This window comes from Hirundo rustica, chromosome 6 (assembly GCF_015227805.2).
Source record: "Hirundo rustica isolate bHirRus1 chromosome 6, bHirRus1.pri.v3, whole genome shotgun sequence".
NCBI classification, from domain to species: domain Eukaryota; kingdom Metazoa; phylum Chordata; class Aves; order Passeriformes; family Hirundinidae; genus Hirundo; species Hirundo rustica.
Genome location: NC_053455.1, coordinates 49,973,374 through 49,993,199, shown reverse-complemented (window position 1 = coordinate 49,993,199; position 19,826 = coordinate 49,973,374). Strand labels below are relative to the sequence as shown.

At 37.1% G+C, this 19,826-nt stretch overlaps 1 protein-coding gene across 1 annotated transcript in view; it reads left to right on the top strand.

Moving 5' to 3' along the window:
• Positions 1 to 19,826, top strand: part of OTOG (otogelin) — a 110,267-nt gene that overhangs the window by 27,150 nt on the left and 63,291 nt on the right. The window contains 7 exon segments of the mRNA XM_040066164.2: positions 673 to 797; positions 1,705 to 1,917; positions 3,519 to 3,684; positions 4,189 to 4,263; positions 6,769 to 6,812; positions 7,271 to 7,424; positions 17,981 to 18,088. Coding sequence (XP_039922098.1) covers positions 673 to 797; positions 1,705 to 1,917; positions 3,519 to 3,684; positions 4,189 to 4,263; positions 6,769 to 6,812; positions 7,271 to 7,424; positions 17,981 to 18,088 — 885 coding nt within the window.

The following is a 19,826-nucleotide window of genomic DNA, read 5'->3' as shown; positions in this document are numbered from 1 at the left end:
TGGTGTCTTTTGCAACACCTTCATTCTCAGCTGCTTTACCAGTGATTGCGTGCCTAATGCAATCTTTTCCCTCAAGTATAACATTCCATATTTAAATGCACAGTTTTGATCATTTTCTCTGTTCAACATTATTGTGCCTTGATCAAAGTATTTTGATCAAAGTCTTTATTGTTCACCTTCTATTACTTAAGCCTCATAGGTATCTGTTCAATTGCTTTTGCAGTTATATTTCTGGAGGCTTGGGTTTATTTTCTTTTCTCTTTCCTGCAAGGGATAAAGAGTCTGGGAAGTCAGCAACAGATAGGAAAGTATAGGTACAGGAGAGATTATAAATGGATGGGATATCACTAAGGAACCAAGAGGACAAATAAGGGAAATCGAACTATCAGGACAGTGATGCTCCCTGCTCTCTTATAAAGATGGAATTTGGTCAATTTTGATCTTTCTTTTTTTCCTTAAAAAGTCTCTAGAGGACATCTTCTCTTTTGTTTCTGGGTCTCTACCTGAAAAAAAAAAAAAAAAAGGAATTCTGAAAATTATCATTACAGTTTTATGGGTGAGTAAATGAGAATATGGAATAGTGAAAGAGGACCTTGAATCAGAGGGTGTAAGAACTGAGACCATTCTGCACATTCACTATATCTTTTCTCACTGACTTCTGTTTTGTAAAAGATCTCCAGTTGGAGTAACAGAAAGCACTCCAGAGCTGTTTGGAAACACATGGAAAACTTCATCGGCGTGTGTTTTTGTGCATGATAGTTCACAGGTGGATCCATGTGATGTTCATCTGCAGGCAGGTGGGCAGTGAGGGCCAATTCTTATTGACAAATGCATTTCTACTTAGTACATCTGTGCCCATTTTCCTAGTTGGATCAGGTACAGTAACAACCAGTCCTGCGCATTAAAGAAATTAGTACCTAGGGGTAGTACAGAGGCAGCTGAGTTCAATCCCTTAAAAAATCACAATGTGGATTGTTTGAGGATTTTGTAATACTTGCAGAGGCATTTGAAATACGTCATTTTTATTTATTGAAGTTACACTGTGTTAAGTTAGACGTGCATTAAAGTTTGGTAGACTGTCTTGTATTGGTGGTGCTGCTACTTAAGATGGACACTCAAAACTATTGCAGTATTCATTTTTTAGAATGCTGAAAAAACCCAAAATACTTGATTTAGTTGTCTACTATGGAAGAGAATGAGTAGGAGAAAGATGCTTATGCACTGCCAGACTATAGATTTATCTGAAAGGGTCCAGTTGGGATAATTTGCAGATGGTTGATGCTATGAAGATCACAGATGGTCACTAAGTCATCCTTTAATAATGATGAACTTTGTAGATCATCAGTTATATCTATTTCACAATTCCTACCACTTCTTGTATTGGACACTAAACACTTGTAGAGACATAGAGGTAGAATATAAAGGTTTTCCCTGTAATTTCAGCAATGCTAGGGAATCATCATGTCTCCTGCTGCAACATCCCCTGTCTTTTGTGTATTTACACAATATGCAATGCTAAAAAATTGGATTCTTGGTAACAGATTGGGATATGAATGTTAGTACAACTGTTTAGATATCAAAGATAAAAATATTTATGTGGCAATAGTATATAACCATGGTTGGTTGCATTGTATGGAAGACACTTTTTGTTCCAAGTATTTTTGAACTCTCTCACTGAAACAGTTTTTAATCTTATTTGTGTAGCCTCTTATGCAGCAGAAGCTTGTAGCATCCTTACGGAAGATCTTTTTGCTCCATGCTACCCCTATTTGAGTCCTGTTCCCTATTTTGAGCAGTGCAGAAGAGACACTTGCAAATGTGGACAGACTTGTTTTTGCTCTGCTCTGGCCCATTACGCCCATCATTGCCGAAGGTTTGGAATTGTAATAGATTTCAGAAGAGCTGTCCCAGATTGTGGTGAGTTTCCTTTCACTTCTAGAATTAAATAATTACTGCCTGAGGACTTTAGAGACAATCAGAAAACTAAATCAATACAATCTTTTAAGTGAGAAAAAGATTAATTCTAGTGACCTTTTGTGCACAGGACAAAGTTAATTTTTAAAGAATTTTCTGTCAAGACAGAAGTTGTGCCAGTGTTTTAAGAGGATTTTTTCCTTTATAGTTTACTTTCAGTAGTTCTCTGACTTATGGAACATTACAAATCTTTTGTAAGTAGTTGGAGGGTTTCAAATGTATACAGAATTCAAAATATATCTGTCCTTATTATATGGCATTTCATACCTCATACCATATAGGTATTATCCATGAAAAGCATAAGTAGATTTCCTTCTGGATATTAGGTTTATCAGATTCTTTAAATGAACAAGATGAAGAGTGATGGTATTTAGCAGTTTTAGTTGGATTACCTTTGACTTCTGCCGTCTGACAATCTCTTGGCTTATTCTTATTTTCAGTGACACTGAAATACACAAAGTGCTGAAGCCAGTGTTGAAATTTGGCATTGTTGTTATTTAGTTTAAATGAATAGAAGAATATAGAATATATGTATCTTTATAGATAAAGGTGACATCTGTTATCTACTCCATAAAGCCTCAAAAGCAAAGGATAATATTGAATTCTTTAGTTTATGGGAAGTTTTAGTGATGCAAAAGATATTGATAGGACATGTTGGGCCCTCACATACATTTTTTAAAACGTATAGAATTGGAAACCCTGTCAAACAACCTGAAACTGACATCCCTAACGTAAGTCTGCTCTATTAATGAGTCTGAGAATCTTTTCTAAGAAGTATTCAAGAACTTAACATTTAGCAGTTGTCATCACATCATGTAATTATCCATGTTGTAATGCATGATAAAGAGGATTAAGTTGGTCTGGTGTAAGCTCAGATATACATACAGATGCTCAAGCTGGAGTATCTCTATGTATACCTGACAAAACTGCCTTGTTTGCATTTATTATGGCATGAATGGCTGTGTCCACTTATGATTTTGATTTTTTTTGCCATTTGATTTTATTTTACTTTTCTGGAAACAAGTATAGCTTTATTACAGTATGTTTAAGAAGTCATGCTTGTAGCATTTAAATTATGTGACTCTGTTACTATTTCAAAAGCTTCAGTCTTTTTTTAGTAGAGCTTTATAAGAGACAGATATATATATAGTTAGATATATATATGTAAAAGAAAATTTAATATGGTATTGTACATCTACGAAGTACACATGATTTATTTAAAGCTTTTATGGTGTTTTTTTTTTAAAAACTGTTGGTGCTGTGCATTTCCAAAAGGTCATGCACGAATGCCAAGTATTTTCAGAGTTGAGCCAAAAAGGCTTCAGCTGTTTGGTTTCCACAGTGTAAAACTGCCCAGACTCATTGCACTTGTTATTACTGTGGATTTACATCTGTGTAGTTTGCACAGCATAGTGCCAAGATAGCAATTTTAGTGGAATTTAATGTGATTGGGAACGAAAGAATGGAGATGTTTATCAGAAAACTGTTGGGAGGTACTTGAGTCTCTTGCATCATAATTTGAGAGATTCATTTCGTTTGGACAGCTCTCTCATGTGAAGACACAAAAGAGTACAGTACTTGTGTATCTACCTGTGGCAGAACCTGCCAAGCCCTGTCTTTGCCAGAGACATGCAGCAGTGATTGTGTTGAAGGTTGTGCTTGTCCCTCTGGAATGTATTTGGATACCAAGACTGAGCGATGCCTGCAGAGGTGGGTAAAGTTGTAGTTCTGATAGTCGCACTCACTGTTTCAGACCACCACATTTGCAAGTCACAGTGGAAAGCTAATTAACTTGTACTCTTGTAGATGACACGCATCTGTAAACTTGACAGGGTCTCTTGGAATTACACAGAACTGATGTCTGTGTTGATCAAAAATAGCTTTTCTATAACATGGGCACTCATCCAACGTCATCAGTGCTAGTTGTTACATTCTCTCTGGTTTTTGGCATGTAAGATACAAAACATAAGCTTCTATTTTCCTGCCTGATTTGGTTGGAAATGTGCTTGTGTTATACGGCAGTGTTGAGATCAATTTCTTGCATTTAAAAAAAAACCCCCAAAACTCTGAACAACCACAAAACCACCAGCTAAGAAAAAATCCTCACCAAAACCAACAAAGCAACTGAAATTTGAACAGCAATTAAGTCAATGGGAATTCTGTCCTTTTTTTTCAGTTTGGGTTAATCGGTTACCTGTTTTTCCTCTATTGCAGAAATGAATGCCCATGTTATTTTCAAGGAATTGACTATCCTGCTGGAGAAAATGTCATGACATCTTTAGGCAAATGGTAAGATACAAAATTGTGTTTTCACATAACTAAATTGTGTCAGTTTAAGAGCTCTATTCAATAATTTTGGTTAGTTTGTTGGGTTTTCTTTTTGCTGGTTTTTTTTTTTTTTTTTTTTTTTTTTTTTTTTTTTATGAAACCTACAGAATAGACCTTCATCCGTTTTCTCTGTGTTTGACAAAGGTCCTTCAGAACTTAAGCTCTTCAGGCTGCTGAATGCAGCATAATGCAATATGTTGAAGTGCAAAACAGAAGGAAAAGCCACAATAATTTCTTACATCCATGCTAATGTGGAGACCTCCAGAAAAGCGCAGACATTTCTTCACTGTCCATAGATCTTCACTGCTATTCTCCTTTCCTTTACCAGATTCTAATCCATTTATGAAGAATTATTAAGACTCTCTTCCACTAGTATAGAATCATTGTAAAAGAACATTGTGGCTTTTATCAACTAAGAAATAACATAAAAAACTCTCAGCTGCAGCCAATGGTAAATAAGCATTTCTGTTATTGTTCCTTACATTCAGCACTTGTTCTTGTCCTCTTGCTCTTCCATTTGCATCATCACAATCATGACATTAAAGAAGAAAGCTTGTTAGATGATCCTGGCTCCTGCCAGATGCATCCTTTTCAGTGGTTACTTCTGTCTGGAGAAAGTTAAGTAATGTGGATGTCAAGTTCTGTAAATAACAAGCTTTCGGAAATAATATCTGAGCTCTCACTGCCTGTATCACTTGTTACAGCACTTAATTAAAAGCAGAGCAGACCAAATCAAGTCTGTGATAGATCAGTGTAGTACTTCAGTTTGTTGACAAAGGCCACATTAGAGATTGGTGTTGTCAGACTCCTGTTGCAGTGGGGACACTTAGTAAGCACACACAAACTTTTTCTCACTCTTTTCAGCAGTCCATAAATACTGATTAATATAAATTGATATCTTACTCATCAAATTAGCTTATTTTTTTACCTTAGGGCAGATTTCCTGGAGTGTGCCAGGCATTCCGTTTTGCATGTTGGGCCCTGCAAAGGCTGGGTGCACTGTTGCCTGCCTTCCCAAGGTGTTTTTCTTTACAAAACATGCCAAACAGCCCTGGCAGTCAAGAGAAGGGGCTTCTCCTGGTAAATCTTTCATCCTCCTCCTCAAAGGTCTAGTTTAGCTAATTTTGCTGACCCATGTGATGGTTATGTATCATGTATGGATGGATACCTGTAAGGATGTGTATCATGTGATGGTCCACAAATCTAGCTCTTTGTTAATTCTACTGAATTTTTTAATTCAGTGGAATTGTTTGGGATCTGGCAGCTTACGTTTGTTAATAAAATTAAAATCTACTGGTTTATAAGTACTAGAATTTTAGCTAGAATTAGAGATGTGTCTCCCATTTAGACATGATTTTTACTTGAGGTGTTTTTCTAATATGGCTATATACAGATCTGTGGAAAGGCTTTCAAATGTAGAGGTACAGACTGTCCGCTCCTGTGAATTGCCTTGTGCTAAGTAATACATTAGGATTCATATAGGAATACACATGTGGATGAGCTGGAAAAAAATTCTGTGTGATGAAGTCTTTTTTATCTGTCACTTTCTATTACAAAAAAATTATGATCTTTATTATTTACTTCCCATCCTTTATTCTTCTCTTTGGAATTGCTTCATCTTTGGAACGTCCCACTCAAACTGGATTTTCTTCTCTATGGAATAGCTTTTCTGCTCTGTTGCTTTCAACACGTTATTTAAAATATTTTATTGATATTATATCGGCCTTTGAGTTGCCTCTCTCTCAGTTCCCTTTGGCACTCATTTTCCTCTTGCCTGAGTGATGCTGTGTAGCCCTTGAGCACTTTTCCTGCTTTGGGGTCCATACACAACTCCAAATGTGTTCAGGGAGGCTGTAACACATACAGAATTTGATTTTAAATCTGTTGACCAGCTGTAGGAGTCCAGGGGGATGCTTTAGCTATTGCAAAATAATGGGAAAATGGTGTTGGATTTCATGGCCTCAGGTTCTCTACTGAAGACCAGGACCTGAAACACAGCCAGCACTGCTACAGTTTTCCCTGACAATGAGTTGCAATAGGAGCTGCTTCCATTTTAGAAAAATACTGGACTATTTTGGCCCAAATTGGAAAGGAGCAGACAGTGTTAGGTTTCTCAGTGCTTCCCTGCATACATATCTGCTAGGTTGAGTTTTATGCAGTTTTGAACTGTTTCATGCAGGGGAAGTGTATTTTGGGGAGCAGCATGGGGGCATATTCCTGGACGTATTTTTTTGACAGCCTATGCATCTTAACTTATAATAACATTTTGCATAAAGCAAAAGTTTGAAGTTTAACTAATGTTCTTCATGTGTTAAGGCGATGCACACTTTATCTGCAGCTATAATGTTCAGTGCAAACATTTATAAAATTATTTTCTATTGACTTATTCTGCATTACTAAATAGAATATATTAATATTTTAGCGCTTTCATGGCACTCAGTACATCTTTGTGTATTTCTATTGCAGCCATTGCAGGGATGGCGTAATGAACTGTGATAACAATATAAGAGGTGAGTGAAGAGAGAGGGAAAAGATACTTCAGGTTCAGTGAATACATTTCCTCCAGTCTCTGTGGAACTCCTTCTCTGAACTAGAAGGCAATACAATGTGTACAGATTAACTTCTGGGAGGGGATTCATAACTATACATTTGTGTGTTTTAATGTAACGCTCCTGCTTTGTACCAGCATAGCTGTTCAAAATACTGTTAAATCTTAACTTTTTTCCCCTGGTACTTTAAAATACTATTTTTTTTTTTTTTTGATTGCTAATGCAGATAAGCTTAGCTGCATGATAAACAGTAGACCTTCAGCAAGGCAAACAAAGGTTAGCTTTGCCCCGAATAATGAGGAGAGGCAACTGAATGTTACTAGTGTTGCTGGATGTTGTAATTTCTGTTACAAATCCTTATTTGCAGAATACAAAATTTCAGGTATGAAGACTAAAGCATTTATCAATTCCCCCCCCAGCACACAGCTGCCCAGTTGGACAGATTTATATAAACTGCAGTAATCCACAAGTGGATCCTGAGCTCAGCAGAGAGAAGACTTGTGAGAACCAGCTGCTAAACCTCACTTTCTCTGCACACCTTCCTTGTGTGTCAGGCTGTGTCTGCCCACCAGGGTGAGTACAGACAGATTTGCATCCTTTGGTGCACAAACATGATTGAGTAATTAATTCTACTTGGACAATTTGAGACATCAAAGGCTGAGCATCATACTTGTGAAGGCTTACCCAACAATACCAGCTGTTAAAATCATAATAAATGCTAAACCAAGAGACAGGTGGAGTTAAATACTTCATAATAATGTGATCAAAACCCCAAGAATATAGAGATGGCATTGAAATAATTTTATTCAATCTGTGTGTTACAGCAGAGTTGTGTTTGTCTAGATTTTTTTTTTTCAGATATCTAACCTCTTGTTTCAATATTTGGCTGAGGGAGACAAGTTTATTTATTCATTGGCATAATTTTCAGTATTTTTTTCCCTCAAAAGGATCTCTTAAGTCTTAGGGATTTATGCTGATAATGTACAGATGAGCTGTCGTGGAAGCAAGCACTCTTATTGAAAGAATTGTTATCGTAAAAATAACAATAATGTGTTTAAGTTAACCTATTCTTGATGAAATTTAATTTCTTAAGCACAGAGCCTGAAGTTTTTTAGTGTTATAATTCTGAAATAATTTGAACTGTTGAAATAGCTCAGTTGAAGTCTGTGTACCCCTACTGAGTGAAGTGTAGATATTTCTATCTCATGATAAAATATTGCTACTCAGGATTTGGGGATTTTACTTTAACATGAAATGTGAAATAGTTCATATGAAATGGATTCTGTATTTAGTGGAACTCACAGTATGGTACCATGTTGAAAAAGTGCAGTGCTAAGGCAGGCATTGAAATTAAATGGAGGCAGATATTTTCAGAAAAGCAAATATTCACCCTCTTGGACCATCTGATATACTTCAAAGCTGCCTTCAGCAGCACTATATGGCTGGCAACTCCACTCATATAAACTCTTTATTCTCTGCTATTTTGCTGAGCTTGTGATCTCTACTGCTTTCTGATGTAATTTAGGTCTAGAATGTATGCAATTACATTTGTTTTTTTAGCATTGGAAGACTCAGAGTGAAGTGCTGGTATTCCCAAAGTTCTGATAATATGGTTTTATGGTTGCAGGAAGCAAAATGTTTCGATTTCCTAGGCACAAAAATACAAAATTAAGAACATTTTTCTTTATTGTAACTTTGGCAAACTGAATTATTTTCTGCAGTATATTGCCTGTAGAAATACTAGCACAAAATTATTTAGTTTTGGTTTTTTTGTTTGTTTGGGGGTTGTTTGTTTGTCTAGGGTTTGTTTGTTTGTTTGTTTTTTGAGGACTTGGAAAGGGAGAGGTTTTTTTGTGTTTCAGGGTTTTACCCTCAGTGCTGCTTAAGGCAGAACTGGGAAACAGTGTTACAAGCTTAGGGTTTGAGTTAGGAATTTCAGTCTGTACTGATGAACCAGAAATTAAATTCACTTACAAACTTGTCAAAACTGATACCTTTTAAATATTCATCTCTAGTGGTCCTATATTGCTTATATATTTGTTTTTATTTGAGGTTGCTTCAGGAAAAATTAAGATGATCCTAAAGTTGTGTGGTTTTTGGTGGGCTTTTGGAAAAGCAAGAGACTTATGCTATGGATTAACTGTGCCGGTTTTTTATTTAGATTATGAATCTTAATTGTCTAGGAGTTTTCCTAAGAGATGCTTTTGATAGAACCTGGACAGAAGTTGGATGTGAATAGCCTTAGTGTTTTAAGTAAGTCACTGAATTCACACTACAGTGATTCATGCTGCAGATTCAACAACTTAGAGCCAGTACAGCACAGTAATGAAAAATTTTTAATTAAATTTTTGGAAGAGAAAAATGGATAAAATAACATCACCTTTGTACAGTACCTCATCCTGTGTTCACAACATTTCAAGCAGTGCAGGATTCAGTGTACTGTGAATTTATGCAACCTCGAAATCCCTTTTCTAGGCTATCAGTTCTTACTGGTGAAGTAGAAAACTGAGGTGACATTTTCCACATTAAAAGGGTAAAACAGCCATAGAATTTCTTTGATCTGAACACTAGTCCTTTATCTGAAATAATAAGTTTCTTTCCTTTATTCATGTTTTTGTTCTTGTTTGAGATCTTGCATCAGTTTATCTTGATTCATTGCATGCAAGCTAAGTTTATTTAAGTAGTAATGAAATCAGTTTTAATGTGTTTGATTAGTTGATTTAGATAAAACAATCTAAAAAGTGAGTGAATATGTGACAACTAAGAAACCTGTTTAGGAAGCTACATTTTTTTTCAGGAGGAAGTACCTTTCTGATCTGTTTAGTGAGGTGATTATTCCTCAGTGATACCCTGAAGGTTACTTAACAGAAAGAACCTCTTTTCACAGAAGTGGTGTTAAGATTTCAAGGGGGTAATATTTTTGTTTTGCAGTTTGTTTTTCTGGTGTCTGGAGTCTGAAATATTCTTTCAAATACTTCACTACTTTTTTTGTGCTTACAGTGCAGCTGTAAGCTGAAGTAAATAAATCAGATGCAAGTAACCATGCTCAAGTAAATATCTAAAATTACAGGAGAGCATTCTATGGGTTACAGTTTTTAAGGTAAAAAAATTGATCTACTTTCCATCTATTTTAGAAGCTGTTGAAATCAAACATTAGTTCTCTTGGAACTCACTTTCTAATGTTGATTCACCGTACTTTGCCTGACATATTAATTAATTTTTAAGACTTTATTTATATTTTTTCTTACTGGTTTTCATCTGTCACTATTTAAAGGGAAATATTCTTTATTTCTATGTGGTATTTCAAAAAAAGTAATACTCAGTGCGTATTTTTTCAAGTACAATATTTGAATTATATTTTCTGCTTCTGGGTTTCTACAAATCAAATTATTGTTCCTCCTTAACTATACCAAATGTGCATGATTTGACATGGAGACAGAATCCTTAATCAGACTGCAGAAGAAACAAGGAGAAAAGACAAACAAGGAGTAAAGAAAAGGAAGGGGATAAACAGTAGTGTTTTCCTACATTTCTGGATGACCTGTGACATGTTTGCTCCAAATAGACATATGCTGGTTTGTGCCTGCCCTATTCCATTGGTTTTCGACGGTCTCCAGTCAGACTAGTAATGATCTCCAAAACAGCTTCTGTTGATTGTTGCTTACAGCCTCTTCTTAGTGTAGCTATCAAGAAATGCAGTCACATTCCTGAAGTAATTTACCCTTTGACTGCAGCTTGAGTTGGATTTAACTGACCTATACTTTATAGAGTGTACAGAAAAAAAAATGTGGTGTATTTGCAATATATATAGTTTTGTAGGGGTATTATGATGGTTGGAGTTAATTAGGTTAGAGATATTTTCCAGCCTAGATGGTTCTGTGAGTCCAACAAGAGCCTGTCATATTTTTGAAGAGAGGTGATTTAATTTGGACTGATTCAGATTGTTTGATAACATGCATCAGTATTTATTTCAGATCATGTTATCCATTCATATTTCCATTAGCTGAAATATTTAGCAATTTCCATATCTATTTCATAATAATTCCATCTTGCAGGAAAAATCAAGGCCCACCAGCCTCTAAACATGAATAATAAATACAAATTCTGAGAGTTATGTCAATAGCTTGAAATACATACTGTCTCAAATGCAAATAATACTGCTTTTTATTGCTTGTTACATCTGCTTATTAGATCGTCATAATTCTCTCCCTTTTATGTTTTTGTTCCCTCTATAAAGCTATGTTAAACCAACCGCTATACAATTAACCTAGATCAAGCAGTCTCTGCTAACTTTGCAATATTTTGAAACTTTAGTTTCAAAATTGCCATGTTTAACTTTCTTGGCACTTCAAATCACAGCCGAAATTCTCTTCCTAATCATGCTTGTAAAACCAGCTGTAGTTTTCTCCTTTGTTTCAGTGACTTTTTTTTTTTTTTTTTAATTTCACTCTCAATGTTAGTACTGCAAGGGAATAAAAAATTAATTCTCAGCTGGTGGCTAGCCGCGGTTATCTGTTGTAGTGTTTTTACGTTTGTTGAATTCTGTTTGCCAAATTTAGTGTAGTGGTCTTAGTGTTTACTCTTTTTTCCCTGTGAAACAGAATCAGGAGAAACAAAGCAGGCTCAAGCTTAAAGATAAACAGTTTTATTAACCCCCCCCCGCCCCAGAAAAAGATAAAATAAGAATCAAATTAAAGTTTTAAGATGCTTCTCCTCCCCCCATAAACTGTTCACTTTGTTACAAAACAATATAGAGACATAACCCATGATTTTCTGTCAGTTTCACCATTCAAACATAATTTTTCATGACTTTGGGAGAGGAGTCTCTCTAGAGTCCCATGGAGACATTTGCCAAAAGACAAAAACAGTCTGGTGGTTCCCAGTGTGACAAATCTGCAACGACCCAGAATTTTTGCAGATTGTGCTCTTCCACCCATTATCAGCCTTTCCTCTGGCTACTCATGGTCCTCTCAGCATATTTGGGGTACCATTTAAGAATGCTTTTTCTAGTATAAAACAAGGATTCTCTTCTTCTATCTCTAAAATTGTCTCTATCTCAAAAGAAATAGAGACCTCCTTTTATCCCAGGAGCAGGGGGCTTTCTCTGTTCAAAATTCTTGATTAAATTTCAATTATATCAGCCTGCAACCTTTGACTAGAACCAGCATTCCCCCAAACAGCATTATGATATTACAAGACATAGTCCATTTCTCCATAGTTTACCCTAGAGAAGTCCAGCTAAAAATGTCCACTTCCTCAATCCCTTCTTCCAATAATCATTATCAGTTCTTTCACTCTTGCTCCACTGACTTCATGCTGTGTCTTTTCTATGTCCACTCTGTCTCTTCTCTCTCTCAGGGAAGGGTTAGGCCTTGGAAGCCTCATTTCGCCAGAAAAGGGTTAAATCCGCTCAGGCCTGTAGTGGTCGTGCCACATCTCTGCTGGGCTGCAGCTCTGACTGCATGGCTGTAGAAATTCAGAGCCGTGCTGCTACCTCCGCTGAGGTGTAGCGACCTGGTTCAGGAACCACACGGCAGCCACACCCAGGCTGCTCGGTCCATCAGCTCACAGACACCAGTGTGGTGGACGGCTAATGGCGTTTATTAACTGGTTACATGGAGTTATAAAACCTCTGTTTGCTACATCACATCCGTCTGCTTACATTACAAGTTAGGTATTGCTTACCTTATCAAGAACACTAACCAACTAAGAGTTGAGGGAGGGGTTCTGTCTGCCCGTACAGCGCGATATCTTCCGACCGCCTGTCCCTAATCTCCCACACCGTGCTAATGGGGAAGGCTGGTGGATGCCTTCTCCTCCACCCCTCGGTCTTATCTAGGGTGGCTCAGCTCAGAGCTGCCATCAGAAGCTGCAGGCTCCCCTCCCCTGCTACCAGCTGCCACCAGGCCTGGCCATGGCTTGGCCCCCTCCACTGTGGCCCCGGGCACATGGCCAGCGCTACCGAGCTGCAGCCTCCCCTCTCCCCCGCCGGAAGCTGGGGGAAAGGCGCTCAGCCAGCAGAAAAGGGGCTCAGCTGGCCTGGGCCACTCTCTGTGTGGGCAGTGGCTCCCGGAGGCCTGGCTGGGCCTGTTCTGGCCGCCTAAGGGCAGCAGGGCCTGAGCTGGGGCCCCCTGCCACCCACGATGTTACCTGGTGGCCAGCCTGGAAGGAAGAGCCTTGGTTTGGACACACTTAAGATTTATATGGGTATTTTCCAGAGGTGTATCTAACTCTTTAATTGGTCAACCAGGCTGTCAACATCTGCTACAACTTCCTTAGGAAAAAACCTCTCACATCTGTGTTAAACCACGGCATCTGTACATCCAGGTCACCTAATTTCTCACTGTTCAGCAACATCCAATACCCAACTCGATATTTTATTGAATGTCAACAGACTGATCTTAAAAATAAAGCAACACCCTTCTAGACAACTAAGAACACAGTGTGCTACATAATTCCAAGTACGTGTATTTATTTTTATGGCCTGTGTGTCTATTTGAACTTCATGAACTCAAGGCAATTTTATTGAAGTTGGTTTTTTTTCCTTGCACTGTATATTTACTTGCTTACAACTGTGTGGGCCACTTTTTTAAGCAAAATATCTGACAATTTTTTTCTTATGTACATTTAGGAAAAACAAAATCAGTCCTTATTTCTCCCACCCCCCCACACCCTGGCAACAACTTATTATTCATGACACAGAATATCTTTTGTGCTAAAACTTGACTCTCCTAAATTGGAGGAAATTTAACATAATTACATTTTTTATGTCTTTCCCTTTTTTCTTTTTTTAAATCACTTATTGCTCTCATAAAATAGATTAAGAGTTAATAAATTTAAAGCTGTAGTGTCCTGTAATTGTAATGAAGTCTTGTAACTGAAGAATATCATGGCAGATTTTCCCTCTAAAAAATTCTAAATTATCTTTGTATTTCTGTGGTATGTATCAAGTGACACATAACAAGCTTAAACACATTATTGGAAGGTTTTATTAAAAAAAAAGTAAAACTCATCACTTTCTTATTTTTACGAAGAAAACAATGAATGTTGTAATCTTATAAATGTGCCTATGGACAAACAACTCTATTAACGAAGAATTAAGATGGGAAGAATACAGATGAGCTTCAAATATTTTTAGAAAACTAATCTTTATTAATGTAGTTACATTGACCATGCTCTGTCTTAAAATAAATCTCCTTAGATTAAATCAAAGTCTTGTGCTTTTGGTGTGTGTTTAGTATAATTTTTCAGAAGACCTAGTACTTCTCAGTTTAAATTCAGAATTTACTATTATTATTAGCATGAAAATAAAAGCTGTGTTCTGTTCAAACCTCACTCTTCTGGATGGCCCTGCTGCTGCTCTCAGGCTAAGTATCTTTTATAAACCTAAGCTTCTGGTTTAGGCAGAGCTTTGGAGAGGTCTGTTGAGATTTAATGTTTTCCAGGCAAATAAGAATTAACCGCCATGGGGATACATCCCAACATGACTATGCACTTGACTATTTCCTCAGGAAAATACGATTCTCCTACAAAGACTGCATCAATGTTCTGTGTTTGGGTGTTTCAGGAACCAATATTTATCCACACCAGATTTTATGCTGGTTTCTATTTCTGATGGCAATATGCTGATGACAGTATGCTAAAGGTACAGAAGCACATTTCCGAAGAAAAAACATCTATTGCAGTGCCCTTACAAGACAGTCCAGTTCTTTTCCATCCTCTTCTGCTTTGCAGACTTGTAACTTTCCTTGATACATTTTATAGTTCCTTATTTCCTCTTGCAATACTTACAAACCCTCTTGGTCTCTTACTTTCTAGTTTATCCCAGATGCAAATAAATCTCTCTCTTTTTTTTTTTTTTTTTTTTTTTCCCCCCGGTACTTGTATTAATTGACAGTAAACTTAACACCAGTATCATTCAGGTTCTTGAGAAGGTTCTATATGACCTTCTGCTTTCTGACTTGTTTTTAAGAAGAGAAATAGTAGACTCAGTCACTCAGTTCAAGGGAAGACTTTCATTATGTTCAGAGTTACTTTCTGAAATTCTGTTGCGGGTGGTAGAGCTGATTGCCGGAAGGTTTCCAATCCAGGGTGAAGCTGCAAAAGAACCTGACTATCTCAGTTAAAGCATCAAAATAATTTGTTAACACAGGAAGATGGAAGGGTACAGTGAGAATAGTGAAAACCTTCCAAGCATTCTACAAAATAACTTAGTCTTTTGGTATAATAAACCAGGGGAAAGAAGAAGAGGTTTGAGGAAGCTCCCCAAACAAAAAAGTCAGCCAGACTCTGTTAACTCTCCCTGTCTAGACAGTGAATGAACTGTAAGGAGGGCATTAGGTGCTACAGTGATGTTACTAATGTTGGATTTTTCTCTCAAAATTTATCTTGTTTTCTGGTTAGACAAGTCAAATGCTCCCTGCTGCTTATTTTATTCATTTTTTGCTTCCCTTAAACTCTATTGCAGACCTTTGTAGGACAAGCTGTGAAACCTTCAGAGAGCAAATTTAATGCTTGTGGCTGCATAAATCAGTTGATGGTTGGCTGTTGCAGGAGAGAGGGGAACGAGCCTGTGCAAGACACAGAGTGTTGAAAACTGCTCCATTGGAAGCTAGGACAGCAGTTTTTTATTGTTTTGGTCCAGATTTGTGATTTTTGCAGAAACAAAGAAGCATTTGATGATTCACAGGTGGCATTACTTCTAATGGTGCCTTTGCAGAGACTATTTATGTATTTCTGTGTATGTGAATGCAGAAGGCTATAGATAATAATGCGATAATAATGAAAGTAAATGTTCAGCAGAGTGAAGTGGGGTAGTTGTCCTTGTGTCTTTGCAGTTCATTATTGTAGGTTGGACATTACAAGCAACAAGAAAAATGTCTGATACTTCAAAGAGGAGCTGTGCAAGGCCTCGCTGTAGGGTATTTGTGGCGAATTCTTAGATCATTGAAATCTATCCATTTGCTTGGCTTTACAAGAGAGAAAGCTGTTATAACTTTTTTTTTCTTTTTTTTTTTTTTTTTTTTTTTTAATGCCATTTAATAACTTGAGGGAAAAAATGCATTTAGCATTACCTTGTCAGTGTGATCTCTTTGTGTCTGAATGTGCCCTGTTCAGTTCTAAGCAGCTTTAAGCCAGTGGGAATTTCAGTCTCACAGTTGTCTCCAAGTGACACAATGCTTGAAAGAAGTATGGATTACAAAGAACACTTCACCTACCCTGTAGGAAAGTAACAGTTTTTCAGTTTACTGGGTGAGGAGGGTTTGTGGTGTTCATGTTCCCATTTATAAGCTTTATAGAGCTGTAAATTTCTGTCTGATACATAACACACTGAAGAAGAGTCTAAGTCAAATGCAAATTACAAATTTGTATAATGTAATTTTTCAAATACAAACTACCATCTCATTAATGCGAGCAAATAAAACACCCCATGATAAATTCAATGATGAAATGTTTCCTTTTGGATAGTAGGGAAACAAAACATTATTGTTACTGTGTTTGTCATGGATGTGCCTCACACCTTGTCCTTGGTGCCCAAATGTCAGTGGTAAACATCAGGAACAATGAATCTGTTAGGAACACAGGAAAACCTGTACAAACATGGTATTACTACAGAGAGGTACTGGGATTCAGAACAAACTTATCTTGAAGGAAAAAAAATAAAAACTCTGCCCAAAAGTACTGCTTGAAGAGATTGTTTCTTTCTCAATACAAATATGTTTCAAACATTAGAAACAAGTATAATCCTAGACTGCATGGGGCCTGTAAGGAATCCTTTTACTATGGAGCTGGCATGTTAGCTGCTCTGGATTCTTATGTTGGATGGAATGGGTCAGGATCAAAAAAACTTGGAGCTGTGGCAGTTGGAGTGAAAGACACAGCTGCAGCTTGTAAAGAGTTTGAGTTTCACAGCTTTCATTTGAGAGGTGGATTTGTCATCACAGCTGTTCTGTTATTGGACCCTCAGGTCCCATATTGGTATTGCTTTGTTTATCTGACAACATTACAATATTTGTAAAAAAATGAATAGGTTTTTGGAAGAAATGCAACTTTCCTATGCTCAGTGAAATTATAGCTTATTTAATAAAATATCTCAATGCTTCTGGTATATTTCCTGGCATTTATTTGTAGAATCTGCTTGATACCTCTCTTTATCTCTCTCTATTTATCTAATTTCAGTTTTTCTGAATATTAACATTTTACTTTAAAATTAGGACTAGTTGTTCTATTTAGTCTTGATGGGTAAGCTCTGTTCTTTCACCATAAAGTAATCTTTTTCATTGTCTCTTTTTTAATAGTTTCCCATTTTTATCTGATTGTCTAGGAGTTGTGTAACTGTAAATTCATAGCATTAGTCTTGAACTGTAAATAGCTATGCATATAGTTAGCTGTGTTATAATAAAAATCTCCTTTGAAGACTGTGAGTATACTGCTGCCACTAGAATTGAGTATATTTGTAATTGCTTGCTTGAAGCTGCCTGTCATGCAGAAATAAATATTAATTAATTAATAGAATAATTTAATGCAGCCAGGATAGCTCTTTTGGTATTGATTAAATTATTCATGGAGCCGTAACTACAGCTACAGAAAAATGCACCAAAATAAAACTCTTTGAATTAGGGAAAGAAAAGAAGGGGATAAGAAGAAATCCTCATTTAAAAATCCTTAGACAAAATATGCCACTAGTTTTGGATAGTAAGAGTATGTACCACTGGAACAAAGGGCTGTCATGGCTCCCACATCTTATGGATTATCTCTTGGCTTCAGTTAAATGCAATTTAATTGTCTGAGTTACAAGAAATTTGGTGAAATTTAGAGGATGTCTAGAAATTCTTAGTTTCTCTGACCTAAAAATTTTGTATATTGAGTCAATCTTCAGAGGGTTAATGCTCAAAGTGCTGGCACTTAGTAAAGATAAAATATTCAGGTACCTGTGAAAGGGAGATACCAAATAGCTCATGTACAACTATTAATAAAATTGTGCCTTTTCAGTTTCAGAAGACTTTAAATATTATTTGGGTCTCAATAACAAAACTGGTAGTAACTTTAAAATTTATGAAAATATTTTTGTATCTGGATACCAGCTATACTGCTGCTGAATGTGTATTTTTTGTTATTTTTTTTGGTAGTCTTGTGAAACATGGGGACATATGCTTGGATGCAGATGAATGCCCATGCTCATGGAAAGGAAAGGAATATTCTTCAGGTGACAAAGTAATTTCTTCCTGTCATACATGGTAAGTGGAGATTTATTTAAGTGATGAGTTCATTTTAGTTTTGTATTTATAGGTTTTTTATTTTTCCTTCATGTGTTTTAATCATAATTTTCACAGCAGATTATCTAAATCATCTACTTTGACTTCATCTTTACATTTCTTCAAGGAGCTATTAAAACTGGTTCAGGTTTTGTTGTTCCAAGGTGCTTTACATGACAAAATAATAGCAATTTGGGATCTTTTTAGTTTTTAAAAATCTTGATTTAGAAAATGATTTTTTTTTTTTATTTTCAAAGTCATGGCTAGTATTCCTAAAATACAGGTAAAATCCCTTAAATATCACACTTGATTGACATTCTTTAAAAGCTTTTTACTTACTCATTTTCACATTTAGCACTGAATCTGGGCGGTCTAGAGACTGGAACATAACCCTGTGTCCTTAAGTGTGCATCCACTACTATGTTGAATTAGGGGAGTATTGAGCAGCATCATGTACTGAGTAAAGAAACTGACAGATGGGTCACTGATTTTGTGTATGTGGGTAACTGATGAATCAGTCAGAGTTCAAAGGGCGGATTCCAGCAGGCAAGGCTTGATAGGATCATTTAAACACACTCAGGCACCTACTCATTTTACTATCCAGTGTTTGTAAATGCAGCACATACCCTGCCAGGTATCCTTGAACACTCTCAGTAGGGTGTGTTTTTCTGCCATTTGAATAAGCTTCACAGGAGTGTGAAAATACACCCCACCTACCTGATCCTGAAACAAGCTCGTTTCTTGACAATCTCTGCCTGTTTTCCTCTCTGACCGTGGCTGAATGTTGCAGGCTGGCACTAAGCAGTGATATTTGTCTTGCCAGAGCTTCAGAAAAATCAGCTGTACTGCCAAGCACCATGATACTGTGGTAGAGGTGTAGCCTCCAGATTCCCAGAAGGGCAGTTCCCTCTTTTTGTGTCCTCCTTGTAGCTTACCAGGAGCATTTAACTGGTGTCCCCTGGTGAGTTGCTGCTCCTGGCCTGCCCAGCCCAGGGAAGGCTTGTCCTGTCAGCACCAGGCTCTGCCTTGTCTGGATGTCATGCCCCCTCCAGCCATGTGCTGACTGCCTTCCTCTGCCTCTCGTCAGGTCCTCAGTAGCTGCTCTAGAAGAGATTTGTAGCCCTTTGGTCGACTGGTGAAGCGACTTACAAGCCATCTCCACTGGGCAGGCAGGTAAAGCGACCCGGGTTATTCACCCCCTTGTTTCCAAAGGCCTCTCCATTTGGACCTGGTGTGGGATTGCTTGCATCAGAGAGAATTCATTTATCCCATCTCATCTGGAGGAGACTTCACCAAGGGCAGCAGCAGTGCAGGCAGACACACTGGATATTTAGACTTCTCTTTTTTTTTTTTCCCCTTCCTTTTTTTTTTCTTTCTTTCTATTTTTTTTTTTTCTTTTTTTTTTCCCTGAGGCCAGGCTCATTAATTCATGAACAGTTCCTTAATCTTGTCGTGGCTTCTGTAGTCTTCCCTGTCCAGAAACAAAGATAGATTAAGTGATAATGGCTTTTTGGCAATCAGTTGTTGTTGAATAGAGGGGAGTCTGCAACAAGCTCTGCTTGATATAAAGCATATAAAATCTCTGAGTCTGCTGAGTGTGCATGCAGGGGTGTATCTGATATATTAAGGGAAAGGTGCAAAGCACGGGAGCGCTTTTGTGCAAACGCACTTAGGCACTCATAGAAGTTATAGTGGGGTTGGTGCATTGAATTAGTGTATG